At 47.9% G+C, this 25,984-nt stretch overlaps 1 protein-coding gene across 2 annotated transcripts in view; it reads right to left on the bottom strand.

The window, feature by feature from the left end:
* The window catches only part of Ankrd6 (ankyrin repeat domain 6), a 142,577-nt gene that overhangs the window by 53,791 nt on the left and 62,802 nt on the right, over positions 1 to 25,984 (bottom strand). The window contains exons 1-2 of one of the 2 annotated variants that reach the window (XM_032904846.1): positions 9,630 to 9,735; positions 5,747 to 6,010 (exon numbers count right to left, since the gene is read on the bottom strand). In XM_032904846.1, coding sequence (XP_032760737.1) covers positions 5,747 to 5,866 — 120 coding nt within the window. In that variant the 5' untranslated portion in view covers positions 5,867 to 6,010; positions 9,630 to 9,735. Of the gene's footprint in view, positions 1 to 5,746; positions 6,011 to 9,629; positions 9,736 to 25,984 lie in introns of those variants that run through there. The other variant, XM_032904838.1, reaches the window with a different exon arrangement.

Genomic DNA, 25,984 nt, shown 5'->3' with positions numbered 1-25,984 from the left:
AGAGATGGCATCTAGTTTCCTCTTAGGCCTGAGACCCCATCTGGCTTATCCGTGCAGGCCGTGTGCACGCTGCCACGGTCTCTGTGAGCTCACCTGTGCATCAGCCCTGCTGTGTTTAGAGGCCCGAGTCCTTGGTGGCCTCTATGCCTCTGCCTCTTCTTCTACAGAGTTCCCTGAGCCCTGAGGGGAGGGATTTAATGGAGACATCCCTCGTAGGACTAACCAGTCCAAGGTCTCTCATTCTCTTACACAGGGGTGTAAACCCTGACCTGCTTGCTATCTTCAGAGTGCTGGGGTACAGCTGTGTATCCTCCCCCCAATACCTGGTTTCTGTTTCTTAGTCATCTAATCCCTGTTCTATTATCCAGGGCCAGTGGCTTTCATTAAATGATAAATGTTAATTTGTGAATGAACCTTTATTTTCTTCTCCATTGAGGTTTCGCCAAGTAACTTTACCTGGATACATTTAAAGGAAGAGAAAAACTACAGCATCCCAAGAAGAGCTTCACTTCACAGAAAGCCAGCCTACCCTACACTTCCTCACTCCATTAGCACTAAGCCTAAGGACCACGCTCAGTATCAGGAGCACTGCAGAGGGTTTATCCAGACAACAAAATACCTGTGGATGCTAAGGTAATAAAATGAGGCCTCAGGTGGGGATACGTCTTACATGAGGTAACTCTGGAGAGAATGCAATCACTTATAAAGCCATTATAAATCATTTATAAAGCCCGGCTTTCTCGAAAGAGAACGCCGCCTTTGTGTTTCCTAAGAGGCGTCTCCTATAGCATCCTTAGTACCAGCAAGAAGAAATTCAGGAGGGAGCATGGATGGCCGGCCCACTGAGGGTGGCTAGTGGAGGGACAATGGGAGCCAAGTAGGAAACAGACTGGCTACGGGATGGCACACGGGATTGCCGCTTACTACAAAAGAGACCCGAAGAGGAGTAACGGGCTCCAGCTGGGGACATGGGCACGTTTGTGCCCATGAAGGCAGCCTCCAGTTCAAGGCCAATTCAGAGTTGGTTTCAGGCCAGTCATGGCTACATTGTAAGAGAGACCTCGTCTCAAAGGAGAGGGAGTTCCATGTGCTCAAGAGGGGACTGAGGAGTCCGTGTTTAATGAGGACACAGCTTCCATTTGGAGAGATGAACAAAGGTCTGGAAGTGACTGGTGGCAATCGCCAGGCCACAGTGCGAATGTCTATAGGGCCCCTGAAACTCACGGCTACATATGGTTAAGATGTGAATCTGTTCTTATGCCATGGTAGGCATTGAAAACTTAAAATCATTTGACCTAATTTTAAAAATTGAGCTGGTCAGTTAGCATTTATTCTAGGAATGGGGAACCAAGCAGGTAGGGAGGGAATCGGCTAGGAGATGTGAAAGTCATTTCTTAAGACATCATGGGATGTGGAAAAGTCCCTCGGCCCTAGGCCTGGTTCTCCTGTCCTGCCAACAAGATCAGCAAGCCTCAGACACGGATCAGCCAGACCCAAGGCATGCTCTCCTAAAGCTCTTTCAGACAGAGACGCCAAAGACAGTAAATAAACTGCTCACGGGAGGGGAGGGGGCAAAATGATGTATTTGAGCATTGAGTTTTTGGCATTCTTCTCATTCTAAATCTAAACACTGTCCTTCATAAAGCCTACAGTTTTGCTTACAAAAGATAAAATCTTTAACCTTTAAACCTTGTTGTAAATGACACAGAGCTATGTAGCTTAGAAAGGACACGGGATGTAGCCACCAAGGACAGTCTCCTCTGAGAAGCCCACACCCACACTCAGAGACCTTACCCTTTCCCTGGGATCCTTCTGCTCAGCATGTGCTTAACATCTAGGTTACTCTTTTAGTGAAGCCTGCTGCTTACTTACATCCTGAGAGTCCCTTCTGTATGTTGAAGCCAGAGCCCTGTGTTTGCCTGAGTGAGGTCCAGAGAGGGAATGGGACGCTCAGCTGAAGTGGAACTGGGATGCCTCTAGCAGGCTCTGGAGAGGCGACTTGGTGGTTAAAAATACTGGCTACTCTTCTGTTCAATTCCCAGAACCACATAGAAGTCTTCCACCATCTGTAACTCCAGTGCCAGGGGATCTGATACCCACTTATCGCCTCTGAAGGCATTACACCCAGGTAAGTGTACAGACACATGTGCAGGCAAAATACCCATTCACACAGAATACAGCTTTTAAATGCCTGTGCCTTTCCTCCTCCTCTTCCTCTTCTTCTTCCTCCTCCTCCTCCTCTTCCTCCTCCTTTTTCTTCTTCTCTTTCTCCTCCTCCTCCTCCTCTTCTTCTTTTATTTTTTCTTTTAGAGACAGGGTTTCTCTGCATAGACCCTAGCTGCCTGGGAACTTGCTCTGTTGACCAGGCCTGTTTCTGCTTCCAGAGTGCTAGGATTAAAGTTGTATATAACCACCGCCAGTATGTATAAGTTTAACTTTTGTAAAGATTGTAAAAATGATCCCTGGTTTATGGTGATTTGACTCACGATTCCTCAACACTGACTAAAAAAGTAATTACACATTCACCAGAAGTCATTTCGAATTTTGATTTTTTTCCCTCCCCCAAGGATAGAAATATGTAGTCTGGGACCCTCTTGGGATGCTGGGCAAGCAACAGTAAGTCACAACTTTGTTTCCCACATGATCAGAAAAATAGCACAGGATATCCAGAGTGTTCAGTCATACTAAGCTGAGATGGTCAATAACCTATTGTAGAAAATGCATTTCACCCTATAACATTTTCAAACTCTGATGGTTTTATGGGGACATGACTGCATTGTATGTCAAAGATTATCTGTATTTAAAACAATGACCAGGCATGGTGGCTCATACCTGTAATCCCATGTGTTCAAGGCCAGCCTAGGTTATAATAATGAGAGAACATCACCACAAACAATAGGATAGAGAAAGCGCTGGTGAAGTAGGAAACTGGACCCTCACACATTCTGGTGGGGATGTGAAATTACAAACCCACTTTGAAACCAGGCATGGCATTTTCTTACAGTGATAACCATATTTATTATGTGACTCAGCAAATCTCCCTGATATTCACTCAACACAGATACAAACTCTGCCCACACAAACATGTAATAATAGCCCTAAACTAGAAGCAACCGGAAATGTCAATCGACTGACTAGAGGACAGTAGTGACCCTCCTTTATCCACCATCTCACTCCCTATAATAACCCATTGTCAGGGCCAATCACAATCTGAAATGGGAAATGGAAAATTCAAGAGATAAAGAATTCTGGAGTCTGAAATTGCACACTGCTCTGAGCAACGCTGTCTCCCTCCACCCCACCAGGGACAATAATCACACCTTTGTCCAGTGTAACCTTCCTACCTGCAGAGACTATCCGTGTATTTCTATGTGTGCTTACCATGCATCGCTATGCAGCCATAAAAAGGAATGAAGTACTCATTCACTGAAACGTGAATCACTCTTGATAACTCTACACTACAGGAAAGAAATCAGGACAGAAGACCAGAAGCCATATGTCTAGTTAGGGTTCCCATTGCTGCGAAAACACTAGGACCAAAAGGTAAGTTAGGAGAAAAGGGTTTATTTGGTTTCCATGTCACTGTTTATCACTGAAGGAGGTCAGGATAGGAACTCAAACAGGGCAGGAACCTGGAGGCAGGAGCCGATGCAGAGGCCGTGGAGGAGTACGGCTTACTGGCTTGCTCCCATGGCTTCCTCAGCCTGCTTTCTTAAAGAACTCAGAACCACCAGACTAGGGATGGCACCACCCACAATGGGCTGAGCCCTCCCACACCAATCACTAATTAAGAAAATGCCTTACAGTCTTACCAACAGCCCATCTTACGGAGGCATTTTCTCAGTAAAGCCTCCCTCCTCTGATGACTCTAGCTTGTGTCAAGTTGGCATAAAATTAACCAGGTCACCTATAATTCCATTTCTTTATAATATCTAAGAAAGGAAAACTCATAAACAAAAGAGGAGACTGATGGTCACTGAGAGCTGGGGTGGGATTAGGGAGATGGTAAATGGATATGTAGCCTTTCACTGGATGATTGAAACGTTCTAAAGTTAGAATGTAGTTTCATTGGTATGCTCAGACTGCCACAGCAGAAATTTATCTCCCCAAAAGAAGTCCAAGATTAGGGCACAAACATGGATGGGTCCTGGTGAATTCTTTCTCTAGCTTGCTGAGGACAACTTCTCGTTGTGTGCTCAAAGGGCAGGAACTCAAACACAGGAGTGACTGAGACGGACGGCTGACCAACCTCTGGCCCAGAAAGTCAGAGACTGGGCCAGCCTTAGACTCCCTGGTGTTTCTATGTGCAGGGACACCCATCTCATCATACAGACTCATCCAATTTAATTACGCCTCAAATTCTGTCAACTTAGGAATGAGAGGGACAGTTCAATCCTAGCAGTGGCATTGGCTGCACCATGGTGTAAGCAGTTTGATAATTTCTGATTAGATTAATCTTGGGGCATGTAAAATAGACCTCAATAAAGTTGTGGATAAAAAAAATGACAATGAGTTCTATTTAAAAATAAAATGAAATGGCAGCCTATGTGGCAAATGCTTTGACTAAGTTGTTATTATTATAACAACCCTGAAAGGTTAATATTATTCTTGTATCCCAGATAGGGAAACTGGGGCTTAGAAAAGTCAAACTAGTCACACAATTCGCAAACACGGCAGAGTCAAATCTGAACCTGGTTGACCTGGTACCTCTGATGGGTACAGGCCTGGCCACAGGAGGTGGCAGTCAAGGGTCCTAATGCCAGGTTCAGGCTACACTTCTAGATCTCTGGGGTCCCGTGGGCAAGATTCTCTCTCTCAAGGCCAGTGTGCAATTCAGAGGGACTGAGACTGACAGCTGACTGACATCTGGCCCAGAATGTCAGATATTAACAGACAATGCCACATGAAAAAATGAAACCGTATCTCCATCTGTGTGGCTCTCCCTGGAGTGGAAGGCAGGAGAGCTTTGGACCAGGGCGCCAAGGATGTAAGGTTTCATCTGGGCAAAAACGTCTTCAGGATGAGAAGAGAATATTCTCCAGGGGGCTTCAGGGTACTCATAGCAGGCCTAGAAGCTGGATACCTTTGCAGCAGCATTACTCCAAGAATGGAGGGCCTGACTTCTTTGTTTTATTTGTTGCTTATTTCTGTGACAATCTGTGTAGCCCAGGCTGTCCTCAAACTTAGGATCTCCCAAATGCTGGCACAAACACACATGGTCTTTCTTGGGGTTTTGCTATAAAACTGCCTTCAATCAACTGTTCTGTGATCTGCCCTGATACAGTTGGTTGATAAATGTCTTACAAAGCTCCACAGTAGTAATATCAGGCATCCGGTCCAAGCTGTCAGACTGGACAGTGAGACTACAATGGGGCTTTCTGACCAAAGATTGGTTCACCTTGCCAGGAGGCCTGCCTGATATAAATTACCACCCTCCACTCCCAGCTCACTTTTCAGTGAGCCTCTGGATAGGAACTTCTCCAAAGAGACATCTTGTCCACTGGCTACAAATGTGGGTGGGGAAAAGTCATGTGATTTTTTTTTTAAAAGACGGTCAAATGCAAATTACAAACTCTCTGCTTGAAAGATGACAATAAAACATTTTCAGTGCTTCTTGTTACTTCCCAAGCCTTTATCCCTTCACCAAAAGCCAGTTCTTTCAAAACTATGAACTAAACAACAGTTCTGCAGGCAACAAGAGGTAAGCTATTCCCAGAGAATAGCTATGGCATTTTTTCCTTGTTACCTTGGTAACCGCTACCTTGGCACCCTTGTTGATGAGCTGAACCACATTCTCTGTTTGGCCTTTGTACGCAGCTATGAGCAGGCGTTCTGAAAGCGCGGCGACCGCATCCTGCTGGCTCATGAATTAGGAGAGAAAGGGGCTCTCAGGAAAGCAGCTGGTCAGTTTTTTCAGCTCCACATGCAGCCTCTGGCTGGGGCTGGAGTCCACAGCGAAGGGTGCTGAGAATCATGGGGGATGCCTTTGTTACTACTCCATCTTCAGGTCCTAGGGGGTCACAAAACAAAGCGTCCATCAGTGCCACTCAGCACACGAGGACAGACAGACCACACCTCTGCTGACCTCAGGGTGCTCCTCTGCTGCACAGCCAGGGGGTGGGGGGGGTGGGGGGGTGGGGAGGGATGTTGGGTGGGGGAGCTGAGGAGACGGGAAGCCAAAAGCACACTTCCACAGCATTTCAGAGTGGAAGGCAGCAGTGTGCCAACCTCTCTACTTCCTCCCTCCTCAGTACCATTCTCCACAAGACGGGCAGAACTGGGAGGCTGCGTTTTTACCTTGGGTAAAGAGGCCTGCTATAACATGGGGTTGCGGGAAGGTCGAAGAATGATACAATTATATTTTAATGTTTTTTTAAAGAGGGGATCTGCTACAACTCCCTAGATACCTCCTGGTTATATACATAACAACACATACTGTGTATGATCAACCTTTAGCCTCGAGGCCCAGGTCCCTATGAATCCACCATGGCCAACATGCACTCAGAGACACTTGAGGAGACACCCCCATCCCCGCTCCTTTCCGCAGCAAACATGATCTCCTTCATCCTTTACTTTATGCAAACGATACAGTCTCCTGAGTTCTGGAGCAGACAGAGAACTGAGCACAGCCTGGGGTGGGCTCCAGTTCTGAAGTGATGAAATACGCCCGGTGTGAAGAAGCTGACGCCTCACTCAGTGCAGCTCCAGCACTGCCAGTTTAGGAACGACCTCCTCCACAAACACTCCTCTCCCCTCGCTCAGTGGGAGGAAAATAAACGGCCACCAAACCACTGAGGGCAGAGCCTTAATAGAACTCTACACTCGGCTCAAGTTGCCCTTAGAACAAACCAAGTCAGGGTACTGATTTCTGCTCTGAGGCAGGGGGAGGAAGAAGGAGGCTCTGTGTTTAAAACATGTTTGTAGTGGCCGGGGAGATGGCTCAGGTATAGGTACAGACCTGCTGCAAAGTCTGAAGACCTGAGAAGGGAGAACAGACTCCAGCAAGCTGGCCTCTGACACCTACATGGGCACCACACACACACACACACACACACACACACACACACACACACACACACACACACACGCATGGAAAAACCACTCTTTTCAAGCCAACACTGGACCATGTTTTGGTGTTCATACTAGCATCTTTCACAGTTGCTTCAAGAAACTTGATAGGTTTCTTGGTTATTTGGCCAATGACCCTGGGAAGCTGGGGTAGAGTTTCATATACAGAATGGAGCCCGGCCACCTCTACTCCCACAGCAGTAGGGAGTGGACGTGGCATTTCATTATAAGAAAGAGATCTAGCCAGGTGTAAACACTGTAATTTTAGAAAGATAATTCTTACCTACCCCGTCTCTATTGTCACATTTCATATTGTTCTCCATCTGTCGCTCCAAATATGGGCAAAAGAAAAAAGTAAAGAGAGAAAGGGACTCTGGCAAGGCCAGTCTGCTCTCCCTCACCAGGTCAGGTCACCAGAAGCACTGTGTCCCAGCCCTGAGATGTGCACTTCCCTTCCTGTGCTGGAAATCAAGCCCAGGGCCTTTCACATGCCAGGCGAGTATGCCACCACAAAGTCACATTCCCAGCCCAGTGAGAGAATGGAGTTAACACTCAAAACAGTGAGGGAAACAGAAATGCCTTTGGAAGAGCCCAAAGCCACACAGAGAACATTTGGGGCTTATCTCCTACCTGACCACCTCTGCCACGCACAGGCACACCACACACACACACACACAAACACACACACACTCACACATACATACACACACGCACTCACGTGAAGGAGGCTTGTCCTTATGAACACAGAGTGCATTGTTTCTTCTTATGCAGGGGGTGGGGGGGGCTGCATTCCGTTCACACAAACTACACTGATTTGTTTCTCTTTCAACTCCAACACTGCAAAACCACTCTGTGCCAAATGCAGGAAAATGCACGGCATTAGCCGCCAGCTCCTGAGGGACCTCTCTCCCATCTGCAGGTCCTTCCCTCTATCCACCCACTTGCTATTTCTATGTCCTTGCCTTTATCTGTACCCTTTCCCTTCCAGAGCCCTTCTTGCAAAGGGTATCTGAGTCAAAGAGGGCCTGCTTCAGACCAGTTTCATCACCATTGCTAAAATCCACCCATCTACTCCAGAGCTTGCCTGAAAGGGTGGGGTGCTCAGCTGCACTTTCACCCCCGCTTGCCCGATTCCCACAGCAATCCAGCCCCCTTAGCAACAGACACGAGGTCCAACCAGCTCCTGTAAAACTGCTTGCCACTCCCATCCCAGACAGCCGTCTCATGCAACAGATGCAGCCTCTCAGATAACGAGACTAAGGCCAGAAGTTCTTATGGTTATAGCTGCCGGCTGAGATTGCTTCATTTAGATAATTACCAGGTAAACCGCCATTTGCATGTTCAGCTACCGTCACTATTAAAAAAAAAAAAAAACATAAAAACACCCCATTGATGAGAATGTGTTCATCAACCAGCAATGGCATTTTATATCTTGCTTTTTGGTCGTGGCTACATAAGGCTCCTCTTTACTTCCCCCATGATACAACCCACAGCCCTGCAGGACAGTGGTCGTTTACAACAGGTCTTGGATACGCCCCATCGCCCCCAGCATGCTTGCAGAGAAAACTGCTTGCAAGATGAGCAGCAGTAACGCCACCCCAGGATATCAGTTTTTATCTGCGGCTAACACCATCCCCTCGCACTTGGACATCTCAAAGTCATTTGTGACTTCAGTGCAGGGATCATCTCGCCGTTAGGACGTTAGGACGTAAACGGGCAGACGCCAGACACAAAGGGCAGGTGCACAGGACCACAGAGTCTCCTCTCCTCCCGTTTCCCCTCCCAACCTCACTTGGAGTGAGAGAATGCCCCGCTCCCTGCCTGGGAACCAGCAAACTAGGCCAGATGGAGGCAGCCGGGGATGGGGAAGGATGGAGAACCCTGAGAGAGGGGAAGGAAGTATAAGGGTGTGACCAGTCTGCAGGCTGTGAGTTAGACTTCGCTGCTAACCTGTTGGGTGCCCTGGCTGTTGCAGCTTTGGCCTCCCATGAAACCTGAGCTTCCTCTTCCAGTGAGATAGACCACTCGGAAGAGCCTTGCTTCTGGAAGTAGCAATCTGTCTGCCTGCACCTGTCAATCACGGCCCTTGTCACAGGATTTGCTTTCACTGTGCTCTGGAGGGAAAAGCTTAAAGGCAAACTTGCCCCCTGTTCCTCAGGCAGGCAGCAAGCAGACAGCACAGCACGGTAAGTCCAGAGAGTACACCACAAGCGGTGGGGGTGGGCTCCCGAGACCCATGCCCTCCTCCCCTCCCAGCCCCATCCCTTCTGCATTCATTGCTCCCTCGTCGGCTAATTCTTTTGTTGTTTTTCAGTTTTGTTGTGGACAGCAAAGGGTCTTTGAGGTTTGATTTTTTTTCTTTTCTTTATTGCTGATTTACAACCAACTCCCCTGGTGCTGGCCAACGTCTGAAAGCCACCACATCTCATCTCCTCCCAATACACTAACGAGCCTTTCAAAGAAAAGTCCTAGCCAGGCATTGTGCAGAGCCCACCAGAGCCGTGGTTAGAGAGCACACAGAATAACTAGAGTAGCCTGTTCCCGCCGGAGAGATTACTCACACATGGAGCTGTCCTCTGTGTTCCTATTGGAAACGCAGTCAATTCTTTCCCGGGGAGATCATAAGCTTCCTGGGGCTGCTGCTGCTCTGGGTGGCTCGGATCTACCGATCTACCTACAGCAATTGTAAGCCTTCTTCCTTAGCTTCCCCCGCAGACGGACGCCCTCTGCATCACCAACCGATTAAGGCATCCATTCGGCTCCAGAGGCTGCTGTTCTGAGTGTTGGAGAGTCTGGTTTTGTGAGACTGCTCTTACAAGGGGAGGACCTGTAACCTGCCGGGCAAGCGTTGGAGCGATTCGCAGCTTTGGAGCGATTCGCAGCTGAGCACAGTGCTTCAGAGGGATGCTGGGATGACCACGGAGAGGCCAGGTTTGCAGCCCAGGGTGAACGGGAGCACACAGGAAGGGATAGGAGGACGACCTGCTGTCCTCAATGTTGGCGTCCTGCGCAGCGACCCAGACACAGGCTGTTGGAGCAGAGTCCCATACAGGACTGCAGCATGCAGTGCAGACAGGGTCGGGTGGAGTAACCTCTGAGATGTCTGTAAACCCAGTCTGCTGGTAAACTCCTCCACGTGAGGGAGCAGGATGGGAGAGTGCAGCCGCTCCTCCAGGTATCACAGGTGTGCCTTCCTTCCGGTCCACTTCCTCAAGCAACAGCAACTTCCTACCAGGGACATCAGGCTTTCATTTTTGACTTGAATCCAGACACCACGTTTCCCACATGAAGACAGGGTTAGAAGGGGGAGAACAACTTGGCCACGAATCCTCTGACCACCATCCTGCCTCACACCTCGCCTCTCTTCCCCTGAGGACAGCAGCTCCTGTGGCCACAAAGCCAGCTTCTGTCCTTTGGCACAGAAAGGTCAGACTGTGGACTCTGGCCTAGGTAGTGCCCAAATGTAGAAATACACCAGGGAGACGATGGCCAAGAGACAATAGCACTATCTTTCCCTTTTCCTTCTGACCATTTTTCATAATGAGTTCATCCAAAACCAATCACAACCCTGCTCATGCGATCACCACTGGGGGCTACGTGAGATTATGATAAAGGTGAAAAAAATTCCTACTTTGAAGAAACTATTAACCTGGCCTCTGTTAAACCACAACAAAGACCCAAAGACCAGGTGACAGAAACAAAGTAACCAGTTTAAAGTCCGTTGTCTCCAAGGACCACGAGAATTCCTCTGCCTGAGGCAGTAAGCACAAGTCCCGGGACAGACACACTGCTTGCAGAAGGTTCTCGGCATAAAGGAGGAGGTGGCAGGGCAGAGAGGCTGCTCCTCGAGCCTCATCTCATACCGCCATTGCAAAGCAGGAGGGGCAACTGTTTCTTGAGCTTTGCAAGGACAGGCTAATCTGATGGTTACTGAATCAATCAACAGCTACCTCGGCAGCAGACACAAAGAAGCTGTTATTGTAGAAGTTGAGTGATGTGACTTTAGGTTTTCCACACCCTACTTTTTAATGATGGTTCTTATATTTTTACCTCTCTTCTCACCCACCACCCACCAGAGGTAGTGGAAAGGAAAGGATACAGGGAAGTGGACCTGTCCCCATCTGTGCTGTCAGGAAATCGGCAGTTCAGTTCATAGGTCAGCAGCGGCAGCTTGATCCACTCAAAAACACCTCACAGATACACCAGCAGTCCAGTTCAGTAGAGTCCTCAGAAGCAGCAAGAAACCACAGCACACCACCAGAAGTTTTTTAGTTCGTTTCTCTCTGGAGTGAAGTGGAAACGTAAGGGTTCTTTGGAAAGTCGGTTGGATGGTGTTTTGCTGGTGTATCGTTTCTTTAAAGTGGACGCAGGTTCAAAAGGCTAAGACAGACTCGGGAAGGAACGTTTCCCTGAAGCAGACTTAGGAGAGAGGATGTTCTGTTAAAGCAAGCATGTGGTGAGAGATTCTTTGCTAACGATACGAATGTATTGGTCTGCCTTACATTTCGTAGTTGAGCTGCATTTGTTGGGACGCTGTAGAGAGAAATGCACCAAAAACCTTCTAGTGGTGAGCTGCAGTTTGCTGCAGCTTCCAAGGACTCAGGCTGATTGGAAGCACGAGCTGAGGCAAGGCACGTGGACGACGTGTGATGTTTGGAGGGGATAAAATAGGACTCCACGGAGTGACAGAGACAGAAAGAGCTTGCCTTGCTGGTACAGCTAGCTGTGCGACACGTGGGTCTTGAGTCTTTGCTGATCTTCCCTGACAGAGGCACGGCTGAGAACTCCTGGTGTTCTTGTTGGTCTCTCCTGCTGACTCGAGCTAAGGCTGAGGCCTGGCTGTCTCTGCTAGGTCACATCATCGCTGTGGCTAACCAGATTTTGTCGAGCTGGGCTGCTGGTATATCCGGGAAGTGTTTGTGAGTGGATCGAGCTCCCACTGCTCACCTGTGAACTGAAGTGCGGATTTCCAGACAGCACAGACAGGAGTTGCTCCAAAGAACCTTTTTAAACAGGTCTACTTCCCCTGTATCCTTTTTTCTCCACTACCTCTGGTGGGTGGTGGGCTCCAAGGAAGGTTAAAACGTTTCAAAAACAATCATTGAAAATAAGACTTAAAAAAATTAAAATTACACCCGAGTCCCAACAAAAGGAGCTTGACTATGAAACATAAGGGGACCAATACATGTGTGTCATTAACAGAGAACCCTTCATCCTGTGTCCTTTCAGGTGCTTGCTTTAGCAAAACGTCCTTCACTTGGTTTCCCTTCAAAACAAAACAAAACAAAACAAAACAAAACACTCCTTCACGTCTCTGCCTCCAGCAAAACACCATCCAACACAACTGACTTTCCAAAGAACCCTAAAGTTCCCACTTCAGGGTGACAAGTGTGTATTATCCAGGAAACCTGGGGTGCACAGCTCCCCCTTTTTAAAAACACTGCTTAGAGGTAACACCCATTAGCTTGGTAGTCCAGAGCTGCTGTGACCTCCCATTCTCCTGAAGAATGATTGACTGCTTGCTGTAGACCACCAGCACCTCCCGACTGCGGCTGCACGTGCTTGCCCATCACAGAGCCCATGACTCTACCTGTGCTCAAAACTCAGCCCACTGCTGTCCCTACAGATGCCATCTACCACAACAAGATGTGACCATCAACGTCACCTGCAACGCTCTGCAATGGACCCAACCCTAAGCCCCACCGCAACTGTCACTGAAAACAAGTGGCAACTAAAGAGAAATTAGGTCATGACGGGGGAGTGCTGTTATAGGAGAGACATCAAAAATCCAAAGTGCCCAATGTGCTTTCTTTCCCGTGAGCTCCCTCACCTTCCGGTGAAAGGCCACAGGGACAATGTGGAAAAACAGCCCCCTGCAGCTGAGGTAGAGTCTCCATGAGAAACTGACTCCTGCTAGACTTTGATCTACACCTTTTAGTCTCTAGAATTGAAGGAAGATAAACGCCTGTGGGTTTGCCCTTCAGGCTACAGGTGTGACGGTGGCCCCGACAGCATCCCTTGTGAAAAATGCCATACGTCTCAGGCTGGTCTCCCTACCTCGAGCTGCGTGAGCCCTGTTCTCATCATCTTCATCTGCAGTGCCTCTCACTGTGCTTGGAACAAGGCTGCTCTTTATTGTCCATTACATAGCTAAGGGGCCTACGGGACCTATGGATTTTGTGAGAATGGGAGGATATGCCACTTAGACAACTTGTCCTTTCCAGATGAAGCAGGCCATGGCTCCAACCCTGAGAAAACAGGAAGAGTAAGATACACAAGTCTTCCCTCTCCTTCCTCACACAACACAATAGCTCCTGGGACCTGAAGAGTAACTGAGTGGGAGGTCGCCCTTAGTGATACCCATGAGCGCCAAAGAGCTGGCCTACACCACAGCCCCTGGGAGCTGCCACCCTGAAACCCCTCTGGGTAAATCCTCAGATGTTCAAGATGAAACAGGAATGTGCCCAAACCAACAGAACCTCCCGAGAATGAGCGTCCGCACGCCCTAATCACACCCGCCTCCCCAGAGACCTTTGGTCAATCGTTTAGTTTATTTTCTTTGTGGTGTTTTACCTGTTTATCTATTGACTAACAAACAGCAAAGAGGACAGCAGAGACTGGGAGAGAAGTTACTCTTCAGTGGCTAGGGCCAAGCATTGGGGGTGGAGCAGAGGCAGACATAGGCGTTAAGAGGAGAATTAATGCAGAATTAGGGACAACGAGAAAAATGACAATTGCCATCAGAGCTTTTAATTCAAGGACAATGGCCAAAGGTGACACCGGGTAGACTGGCGAATGACTTTGTCACACCATGTGACAGAAACCGCCCTGCCTGGTGGTGGGAGTTGGTCGGCAGGAGGAGAGGGAGGTGCTGACTCTCCTTGGAACATGGGTATTCCTCACTGACATCAGGCTTGCCTTTGCTCACAGTGGTGTGCACATCGTTGCTTTCTCTTTCTTCTTTTCAGTTGTTTTGCCTTTCATGTCAGGAGAGGCAAGTGGATCTCTGAGTGTCAGAGACCAGCCCCTGGTTTCCAATAGGGCTCCGCCTTTTACACAGTTCCTTTTCTGTCACAGAGCACAGTGAGATACTTTGACCAATGCCCCATACTTGCATCTGTAGTTAAAGTATACAGAATAGCTCCATTCCCTAAAACCTCTTGTTCTTCAAGGTCTGCACAGCTTTGTCTTTCCCATAATGCCACAGAGCTGGAAGCAGACAGCTCTGTCACCTTTTCAGACTGGTTACTTTATACTAACAATAACCATTTAAGGTCCATTTCCCGTATAGTTTTGTGGTTTGATAGCCAATTCCTTTTCAGTGGTGAATAATATTCCATTGTATGGATGTACCATGGTTTGCTACTCTATCCATTGAAGGGCATTTTGGTTTCTTCCAAAGTTTGACTGCTCTGCATGAAGCTTCTGTAAACATGATGCAGGATGTTTGTCTCACTCAGGGAACACGAGGAAGTACAAAACCCCTCATACCACACTGCAGGGTTGAGTTTTGTGAGAAGCTAGTTTTGCTCTTCCTGGTGCAGCAGCTGCTTTTACACTGATCTAACTCCAGGCTCAACAATGTCCCTTTAGCTCCCACCTTCTACAGTTCCTCCATTCCATCAGGCTCTACCACCCGCCATCAATGCTCCTCCCTCTTTAATGTCTGTGACCTCCCCCTTCCCCAGGACTCTCTTTTCTTTCACTGAGGGGGTCTTCTCTCCCAGGGGCCTTAAATGGTGCAGGTCCTGGAGGTTCTTGGCTCTCTCTTCTCTACTTATTTTCCTCTCCTCCTCCTCCTCGCTGCCCACACCCTCTTCTGCTGCCTAGAAACAGATCTCTCCACATCTACTTCTTCAGCCTCAGTCACTTCTTCTAAAGCTCTATATTTAAACACCCAGCCACCCAACAGACAACTTACTTGGATGCTCCCTCTCAACATCCTTCCTTCAAAACCTCTTCCTTTTCTTGTGTCCCCACCTTGATAAGGGGCTGCAGGTTTCTTCAGTCAACCTGGTTCCCTCACCCGAAACTGTTCTCTCCTTTCTTTTTCTCCCCTCCCCGTGACCCTGCAGCAAATCACCAAGTGCTCTGATTTGAAAGAGTACGGAACAGAAACGAAGACCAGAGCTTTGCAGTCAGACACCTGGGCTTCCGTTCCAGCACCACCATTTACTTCGGGCAGCTTTCTAAATGACTGTTTCCCCGTGCATGCTGGCCATCATAATTCACTGGCCGGAGATGTGGGCACACTGAAGGACGTCTGGCAGCTGTGCTCAGAGAGATAAGCACGGTCCTTGTTCTGTCTTCTCTGACAGCACTGCCTGGATCCGGTTCTCACTGATAGCTGCTCTTTAACTGGACATGGAGAATGTTTTCTGTAGCCCCTATCTGTGATGACCTAAATGTAGAAAGTGCACCGAGTAAAGAAGTAAAGCGGATTTCGGCGTACACATGGAAATCTGCTTCCGTCCTTGGGTCTGTGCCAGGGAGACAGAGCCGGACCAACACTCATATTCAAGGTTCAGACAGTGGCTGTATTTCTGCTTCAAACGTATCTTCCATTAAAGGAAACTGTATTCAAGTCAACACAACCCAGACACAGAGTTACCGGGGCACATTCAACTTGACTTTCAGGAAGGCTAAGGAGTTAACGGTGGTGACATTCTCTGTCCGCTCACCGGGTCTCAGATCAGTGAGCCTCTGACAGACATGTTTCCTTATCAGATCTGTCACTGTTAGGGGCGATGAGAAACGGAGCCTTCTGCTTCCATCTGCTTCAAGATGGCAAAGATAGAAGAACAGACCGTGGGCTGACACACAGAAGGAGCTGTTCACCCCACGTCTCTCTGCAGGTGGTAGCCAGGCCTTTGGTGCCAATCTCCCACCACCCCATGTGTGTGTGTGTGTGTGTGTGTGTGTGTGTGCGTGTGTGTGTGTGGTGTGCGTGTGCAGAATCAATGTCAGCTGTCTTTCTCTGTAGCTCTCCGCCTTATTTTTGAGACAGAGTCTCTCACTGAATCTGTAGCTTACCAATTTGGCTAGGTCGGCTGAGCATCCACCACCTGCCTCTGTGCCACCCCAGCGGAGGTGACAGAGGCATACTGTCACACTCAGGGTTTATGTGGCTACTGGGGTCCAAATTTAGGACCCTACCCTGCACAGCAGGCACTTTACCTAGCACTGAGCCATCTCCCTAGCTCCTGGTGCCAGTTGTTTTGTCTTTATCCCTGGACTTCTCTGTGTTTCTTGGCAAACCTGTGTCAGTAATCACATAAAGACTAGAGGCTCTGCTAACTACAGGACTGAACTCGCACACTAAGCCATTTGCTATGCTGGTCTCTTTGTCTCTAGTCCTGCCATTCCTTCTTCTATATTAGAGTTTCTTCTTCCTGTGCATGTGGGCATATTTCTCCTTAGCTGGACCTGTAACCCTCAGATATGCATCCCTCCAAAGGCCAGGGATACACAAACCGATTATGATCTGCCCTCAGACTCTAATTCCAGCCGCTTCTGACAACCCTTCCACATCCTGCTCCCCAGCTTGGCTACAGGGGTATTTAGAGCATCTGAAAGCACCCTTGTGCTATTTTTGCATCTAACTTTCTGTACATCACCCCCAAATCCCCTTTTCTCCTTCATATCTGATTCAAAGGTGGCCTCCTCTCAGAAGATTCGTCTGTCTCTCCTTTGTTCTCCAGGTTCCCACAGCACGATTCATACTAGGCAGCATTCCCATCTCTGCCATTTACTTTGGATCAATTAATCAATTTTCTCTCTCTCTCTCTCTCTCTCTCTCTCTCTCTCTCTCTCTCTCTCTCCTTCCTTGATATATGATCTCACACAGCCTACACTATCCCTGATTTTACTGTACAGCTAGGGTTAGTCTTAAACTTCTAATTCCCCTGTCTCTACTGCCCATGCATGGGGTTTCCAGGTATCACCCCCACACTTGGCTAGGAATGTACACTTTAAAGCTCGCTGTAGCGTATGGAACTGGACTGTGACTGAGTCATTACTGCCACCCTTTCTCTCTTACTACCTTTTGCTTGAAAAGCCCTCAGACTGCCCAGATCAGATGTTCTGGGGTATAAAATGCAGAATTCAAAGAGGGTGACAAGGCTGACTTATGAAGGGTTCAGTTCCTGGCACCCACACAACAGCTCATAACTGTAATTCCAAACCAGGGTGTCCAATGCCCTTCTGACCTCTGAGGACACAGAGTGCACATGGTACACAAACATACATGCAGACAAAACCCATATATAGAAAAATAGATAAGAATTTAAATGATTAAAGAAAAGTAATGACTAATGATACAACAGTGGTAAAACACTCGTCTAGTGTTCTGAGACACTGAGTTTGATCCCTAGCACAAGTGATAATAGTAATAATAATTATTATATTTATCATTTATAGTGATTATAGTATGCAATTATATACATATTATTTTATTTTTATTATTGTTTTTTATACTATTGGGGTTTAGACTATTTCCCTGCAAACACAGGAGCCTGTGAGGCTGAAATTCCCTAGCCTTGCTCCCTAGGGTGCTCATGTGGGTGCCTCTGTGATAAATACACATCGTCTACCGGTTGTATAGCCAGCGGTGATAAATCATGGAACTTGCAGGGAAAATTGATGATCTGTGACGTATGAGATTAAGCAAGGTCATATGACCTCAGAAAGGTACGAGCCCGTTGGTGTCCCTCTTATACAATGGCAGCCTATAATGTGTGTGTGTGTGTGTGTGTGTGTGTGTGTGTGTGTGTGTGTGTGTGTACATGCATACAGGCAGTAAGTGTGGATGAAGTCTGAACATCAAACAAGGAGGGGGAGAAAGAGCGGCGTTAGGTGATGAGCAAGGACGGGGTGGGCAAGGCAGATGTGTAGACAGATGTGGCTTTTACAGTTATTACTGGAAGTCACGCCGCTGAGGGGACTTGGGGCCACGAGGGAAGAACAGTGCGGGGGCAGGGGTGGGACATAATCTCTCATCACACAGAGCTTAAGAGGGGATTAGATACAGGGGACTTCAAAAAGGGATCCAGGCCTAGAGATCCAGGCAACCATTTCTGGGAAGCACAGCAGCATAGAAAAGCAGAAAGCCAGCTGGGAAGAGGAGCTGAGTGGCAACCCTGAGGCTCCTGGGCTCCCTGCCTTGGGGTCCTCCCAGGCCTTGAAGAGGCCTCCGTCCCCTGAGAGATGCAGTAGAAGAAATACTACTGAAAATCAAGTTAAAGTGTGCTTTATGCTAATACTGCCCACCTCCTGCAAAGGCAGATGCCAAGACCTAAACTGTGTAGACTCTCTCCATAGCGCATAAGCAGAGGACGGCTAGATCCAGCTTCTCATTTCTCTGCCAAGGCTGACTGAGGCAGGATGGAAACAGCATGGGGAAAGAGGGTCGATTTAAATAGTGCACCCATAAACTGATCTTCAACTCTGGGCAGGTGAGCTATCTGGCTTCCTTGGGCTTAACATTCTTGTATAGCAAACAGGGTTAGCTATATAGTTCCCAGCAGCGGCTACTGACTGTATAGGGCAGCCTGCATAACCCACACAGGAGGTGACAGCACACAGCTCAGAGAAGGTACTCCATGAATATGAGTGGCGCATATCTGAACACAAAGTTAGCAGCAAGCTAAAGTCTCCAATTAACTTCCAAGTCTTTCCCAACTTTGCTCTGCCTGGCTTCCTTATCAACTCTAGCTAACAAGTAAAAGGGGCTGCCCTGGGGGTGTTTTGGACTCAGTACTTCCCAGCGCACAGAACAATGGTGCTTGGCTTCAGCACAGAGCTTTGCTGTGACCAGACAAATGTGTGCACAGAACTTGCTTCAGAATGCTCTCTGACTCAGGCTCTGACCCTCAAGAAGGTGAGGCAGAATTAGATAGAAGGTTTCCCAGAGTTCCCTGCCTGAAGTCAGCTCGGGCTCATCATAGTCAGCATCTTCCCAGCCCACGTTATTCATGGGTATCTTCTGGCTAAGGCTGTCTTCTAAGTTCCAGACGTAGATGAACCACAGGCAGTCACAAAACACACGGCAACTGTCAAATTATCACCACAGTTACTATAAATTATTGAAAATTAAAATTCCGCCACATCAGGCTGAAGGGACCACTAAACAGTTAAGAGCACTGGCTGCTCTTCCAGAGGTCCCGTGTTCAATTCCCGGCACCGACATGGGCTCACAACAGTCTAGAATTGTCCATAGTTCCATGGGATCTGATTTGATTTTCTGGTGTGCGGACATGTATGTAGGCAAAACACCCGTTACATAAAATACACACATAAATAAAATCTTAAAAACACTTAAGCCTGTTAAAAAAATAAACCCTGCCACATCTTTGCAAGGAAAGATTCTTAATTTGAACCACTGTAACCGGTGTTAATGGAAATGACACTGACCTTAAATTGCTTATTATATGCCCGGAGTTAATCCCAGAGATACCCATTCCCAAGAGTTTTAAACAGACCTAAAATAGTCATTTCTGTCAGTATAGTCCAATTATTACCATAGTCAAATTACTTCTACAATGAAAATACATTTAATTAGTTCAGCTTCCACAGGCTTCAGGAGAGAACCCGAAGACATCACAAATTTCAGGTCAACCTGAGAGGTGCTAAACCTTCAGGTCCTCACACAGTGTGGCAGGTTAACCCTGAATCTTCATTCTTTTGATTTCCTTTTTTTTCCCATAGGGAGAGGCTTTCTTTTCTCTCAGTAGGAAAATGTAGGTTTACTTTGATAGCTAAGTTTCCTCTCTGGGGCTTAGCTCCTGGATGCTCTCGAGTGTTGAATGACTCGTCCCTGGGGAAGGTCCATAGGCCCCTCCCCAGAACTGGAGTATGGAAGTCTGTCTTCCGCTGGCCTCTCACCACCCTGTGACTGGAAGTGCTGCCCATGACCAGACCTAGGCTTCAAGTGTCCAACAGCTGGAAAGAGGAGGACACTAAGAGTGATGTCTTTAGCTGGTGATCCTATCAGATTAGGCTGAAGTATTTCCCTGAGTATATCCCAGAGACGGGAGAGGATGTCAGAAACAGCGATAGGAATATCACTACCTACCTCTCCTGCTTCCCGGCCCACCCGCAAGCCTCTGGGCAACGCTCAGACACAACTCTGTCACTGGATTTTAGAATAAAAGTTTTTCTTCACAGCGCCTTTTCCTCACCTTTTTCCTTGTAGCACCTGAACCTTCGTACTCAGAACAGGACACTTCGGAAACGCCGCCTCAGAAACCACTTGGTTCATTTCATTTTTTTTTAAGGTTTACTATCTTTTCAAATGTGGGTATGCCTTTCTGCACAGGTTCCATGAGTGTGCAGGTACCTTCAGAAGCCACAAAAGGATGTCTGATGGCTAGAGCCACGGTTTCAGGCAAGTAATTATGAGCGGCCTGACGTGGGTGCTGGAACTGGGATACTTGGACAGCTGACCGAGTTTCTTCTCTGGGGCTTACCACAAAGCTTTGGTAGAGCAGCAAATGCTGCTAGCCTCTGAGCCATCTCTCTAGCTGTACGTATTAGTTTTATAATCTGAGGACACTCAAACATTTTCAAGGAGACGTCTAGTTAATGCAAAGAACTGTCATAGAAATGCCACTCGTAGGTAAGTCAACTGGGGTCATGCGGTGACACGAAGCTGGTCTATAAGTGTCCTCAGCGGCATCACAACAACCAGACAGAAAACAACTCAACCAACAAACAAGGGCACAACCCTCATCCACAGAAGACACAAGACGAGCAGCTCATGTTACAACAGCAAACTGACTAGAAGAACCAGACACAGAGAATCACATGCGGTAGCCACATCCCTGCTAACTCTCCAGGACAGGCAGATCCAGAGACAGAAGAGCAATGGCTTCCAGGAGAGAGAGCGTGGGGACGGCAACAGCTGCCAGTGGGTGAGGGCTTTCTCTTGGGGGAGATAAAGATGTTGTAGAACTAGAGGTGGTGAGTCACCGCCGTAACTATACGGAAAACCAACCAACCGCATCCTTTAGAAGGATGAGTTGCATCTGTGAACTACAGCTCAGTTTTAACAAAGAAGTTCAGTACTGCAGCAGTGAGCCGAGCAAACAGGAGTTTAAGCACTGCGTTTTGAATGCTGTAGACAAGGAGTTTAAGTCATCGATTCCTCCTCTGCAAAAATGGGGCAGGTAACAAAAGAATTACTAGTATGGATGCTGTGAGATTAAATAGGAAAGTAAAGTGTTTGTCATGAAGACGATGCACAGAAACTGTCCAACAACATCGACAAGACAGAAAGACTAGGGCCTGGCTCTCAGCCAGCAAACCTTTGACACTCCTGGGATGTGTACTCCATGGTTCTACCAGACCGATAAAACATGTGCTTTTCTATAGAACATTATGTAAGAAGCTAAGCTGGGCAGGTTTACTATTCCAAGAAGTTAATTATTGCAGTCTTGGAAAAGACATCCACAAAGAAATGCCAGCCATTACTAAGCAGATAGCTGGAGTATTCCCACAGTCATCCATGTTGCCACCTCAGATACATGGGAATAAGACATTGTGTTTTGGCATCCCACACCACTCCTGCTGCTCAAATGCAGGCAACACCAGGCTGCAGGCCAGAGATGAGGCATGTCTACTACCAGACCTTGACTCTGCTCAGCTTGGCTGGCAGGAGAAAGGTGTGGGGATAGGGGTCCCTACCTCCACGGCTCAACTCTTGCCAGATCAACCACTGCCTCCTATTACTACCTTGACTTTTTTTTCTGAAACGCATTATGTGTAAACCCCCAAGTGACAGCTCTAGAAGACTGCTTTAAAGTGGTGTCTCTTCGGGCTGGAGAGATGGCTCAGTGGTTAAGAGCACTGACTGCTCTTCCAGAGGTCCTGAGTTCAATTCCCAGCAACCACACGGTGGCTCACAACCATCTGTAATGGGATCTGATGTCCTGGCATGCAGGTGTATATGCAAATAGAAAACTCATGTACATAAAATACATAAATAAATCTTTTTTAAAAAGGAAGAAAGGGAGGGAGGGAGGGAGGGAGGGAGGGAGGAAGGAAGGAAGGAAGGAAGGAAGGAAGGAAGGAAGGAAGGAAGGACAGTAAGTCAGTCAGTCAGGTGGTGGTGATGCACAGCTTTAATCTCAGCACTTGCGAGGCAGAGACTAGAGGTTCTTTTTCTGTGAGTTCGAGGCCAGCCTGATCTGCAGAGCAAGTGCAGAACACTCAGGGATACACAAAGAAACCATGTCTTGAAATACAGCGACAGCAGACATGGCATCTCAGCCACTGCCATCAATCTTGTAATTGCTAAGGACAAGGGGAAAGCTGCCGGCAGGCCTGCTCCTCTCCAGCCTCTGGGGCTGCCAGACACACAAAAAGGAGCAAAGTGAAAGTTGACATCAGCTGCTGCAATCCGCAGGCTGAGGGAGGGCTAGGTCTCCTTGGGGAAGGGCCCTGTGATAGGTACATCCCCATCAGTTCATATAACAACGATTTCACTGTTCTTTCTAGGAAAGGACCCACCAACACCTACAGATACCAGAATGGCAGATCTTTCAAAGATTATTTGATGGTCTAGGCTGACTCTGATACCATAGGGACTAACATATGGTTCTCCAGTAACAGACGGGCTTTATGAAGTCCAGGTGACAGATAAGGCAGAGGCCAAAGCTGTCTCACCATGGGTCCAGTAGTCAAGAGAAGCACCATGTGGTTACACTCTAGTCCTCAAGGGTGTGGTCCAGACAGACAGACTCCGAAGCTGACAGACCCTCACCATGGTTCAGTAGATGAAGAGTGAGGACATTGCAGAGATGAGGAAGGGCTTTCCTTACATAAATCAAAATCCTCTGTACCGTCTTGGGAGTGACAGTTCACACCCATCAATTGGGCCAACTTATCCCCTGCTTTCTGCATGAGCAGCGGTAATCAACATCCGACATCTGGCCTTCATCCGGTGAGATCATTTTTGCTGGGCGGTGGAATGACTTTTCCTAATTACTTTTTCTGGCATTTCTGTCATTTAGTGACTTGAGTTCCGGCCAATATCAAGCAGGCTTAATGTAAAACACCAAACACCCCAAGAACAAACAGACATCTGGCGATTCGAAATCGAGCCATTAAGCATTCCCACTTTGGGGAAATAAATATCTCTCCTTGCAAAGATACATTCTTTTTAATGTCCAGAAATGGAAGTGTGAGAGGCAGGTGTGAGGTAGGAAAAGGCTGCCTCTCTTCGAATTGAAGTTCAGTTCTCACTAGGAATACTTGGGAGAGCCGGGCAGTGGTGGCGCTCGCCTTTGATCCCAGCACTCAGGAGGCAGAGGCAGGGGATCTCACTACAGTCCAGGGTTGGCCTGGTCTACAGAGCGAGTTCCAGGGCATCCGGGGATACTCAGAAAAACCCTATCTTAGAAACTCCCCAACCCCAACACACAAAAGGAATTCTTGTGAGATAATTTTTGCTGGGTTGTGGAATAACTTTTTCTAATTGGCTTTTTTCCTGGAGATCTTAAGTAATTACAGACCTCAGAGCTTATCCAAACAGTAACAGTTAAAATTTTGAGGTTGAAGAATGGTGTCTACTCTACTACTCTTCTGTTCATCATACTTTGCACAGAGTAGACACGCAAACCGTGGGTGAAGCATCCAGAAAAGTAGTACAGAACAAGGAAGGATTTTTGATAATGGCAGAAGGATTGGGGGTCCTATACTAGCTCCTCCTAACGCTGATGTGACCAAGTCTGTCTTTCCAGTCATGTTTCCTAGTGCAGAAGCATGGGGACAAATGAGGAAGGAATAAGAGGGTTAGGATGCTGTGCACTTTCCAGCGAGCTAATGGCTCCTTGTGATGGTCATCGGCAGGAGATACAGACGGAAACCCTGCTGGCAAACACACACCTTAGAGAATCCGCACCTGCAAGCTGTCCTTTGACCTCCACAAGGACGAGGAGGAGGAGGGAGAGAGAAAGGAGGGAATGGAGGAGGGGAGGAGGAGGAAGCAGCAGGAGCAGCACCTGGATACTGCACATCTCCTACTGGAAGCACATAGGGAGCTGGCTCACCACTGACCACTGCTACCCCAGGGGAGGACTGGAAACGCCTCACTCTAGCAGGCTGGGCAGAGTCCATTTCTACTATGTACACAAGTCCAATGAGTCAAACGCTTAGTTCCCGGAGGACGTCTACCTTTATCTTGTTTTATCATCATCATTTCTAAAACCGCTACATTCTGAAATATTTGTAAAACACGGCACTAGGAAAATTAAAACATTAAAAAAGTACAAGTTTCAAATTTTTGTTCATAGATTCAAAATGTATAAAATACGTAGAGCAGAGTCCAATATAGTTAAATAGAAACAGAAAAAAATACTGTAAGCAGCGTTTTCACTGAAAGCCTTTGCATGTTTCCCTCTGTGTCACCGAGAACATCCTGGGAAAGCACAAAACAGCAAGGGCTGCCAGGCCCGAGGTCACCGATGGTGAAGGAGCTGACCTTCACTGAGTTTTCCTGGTAGGCACGGGTTATGGGGAGGTCTCCCTAGAATCCTCCCCACCGCCCAAGTGGCTAGCCATGTGACACGCACATCTCCAGCTAAAAATAGAGGACAGACCACTACCTCAGGAGTGCACAGCCGACGGGAGGTGGGGTCCACCTGAATCCAGGCTGCAAAAATATCAGGACAACTGCTGGGGCCACTGTGGGTCTCTTGCCTTCCTAGTCAAGGAGTCAGCTTCCTCTGTTAGCTCACAGGTAGGCAAACTCTGTTGTCAGGGGTCTCACTGCAGTAGAAAAAAAAATGCCTTCGTGTATTCAATGGCCTGGCTCAGGGCAGAGTTCAGAAAAATGATCTTTTATTGCCCAGCTGTGTACCAGGTGCTATCCTCAGAGGTCTGAGGGGCTCTGGCCCAGCCAGAGTGGTCACAGAATCGCAGCTCTCTGAGGGGAAGTCAGAGCAAGGCAGGCTGCTCTGTGGCAGGGAGCTAGAAGCCAAGGTGAGGGCCACCAAGCAGGAAGTGGCTGTGATAGGCTCGAGCACCCAGCTGGTTGCTCCAGGTAGAGGTCCAGCGACAAAAGCTTTGGTAGAACAACAGTCTACCCTGGAGTGTCACAGCTCCATGTGACAGGCGCTCTCACAAGGTCTTTGGTGAAGTAGCTCATGTACTTTATTCCCTGTGGATAGGGCCTTATAAACATTTTGGGGTGGGTTGGGGTTCTAACAGGAGATGCTTTCTATTGGCTTGGTCTGAGATGTTAGGGATGCCACATCTGCAGGGAGAATTCAGGTGTTGTCCCTATGTAACTGATTGTCACAGCCCTCTCAATGGGGTGTCAGGGTCACGTGCTCTAGGACAGAAACCTGGTCAGGAGTAGATTTAAATGCCTACCGCTATCAACTATGAGACTTGCTGGGGTTCCTGAATCTGCTCGACCTTACCGGGTTTGTCCGGTGGCATGGTCCACTGCCCCACAATCTATGCACCACAGTCCAGTCATCAGTAAAACCGAAACACAAGGTCTGCTTCTGCACTGATCTTGTGTGTGTGCGTGGTGGGTTGAGTTCTTAGTTTACTTTCCTTATCTGAGCTGTCCAGGGGAATTGGATACAGTCCACAGTGTCAGAATCTTCAGAGCAGGAAGTTTTCCCAGAGCGACTGTCTACTATTTAAAGATTTTTAAAACTTATTTTATGTGTATTTATGAGTGCCAGTTTAAGTTTATATGTTCTCTCTCTCTCTCTCTCTCTCTCTCTCTCTCTCTCTCTGTGTGTCTGTCTGTCTGTCTGTCTGTCTGTGCATCTGTGGAGAGGTCACAGGACATCAGATTCTTTGGAAGTGCAATCTCTAGAAGTTGTGAGCTGCCCAACACGGGTGCTGAGAACCAAACCTGGGTCCTCTGCCGGAACAGCCAGTGTTCTTAACCCTAACCCAC

The sequence above is a fragment of the Rattus rattus genome, chromosome 1, assembly GCF_011064425.1.
Source record: "Rattus rattus isolate New Zealand chromosome 1, Rrattus_CSIRO_v1, whole genome shotgun sequence".
Taxonomy (NCBI): domain Eukaryota; kingdom Metazoa; phylum Chordata; class Mammalia; order Rodentia; family Muridae; genus Rattus; species Rattus rattus.
Note: the sequence above shows the minus strand (reverse complement) of the source record. Positions and strands in the feature narration are given on the sequence as shown.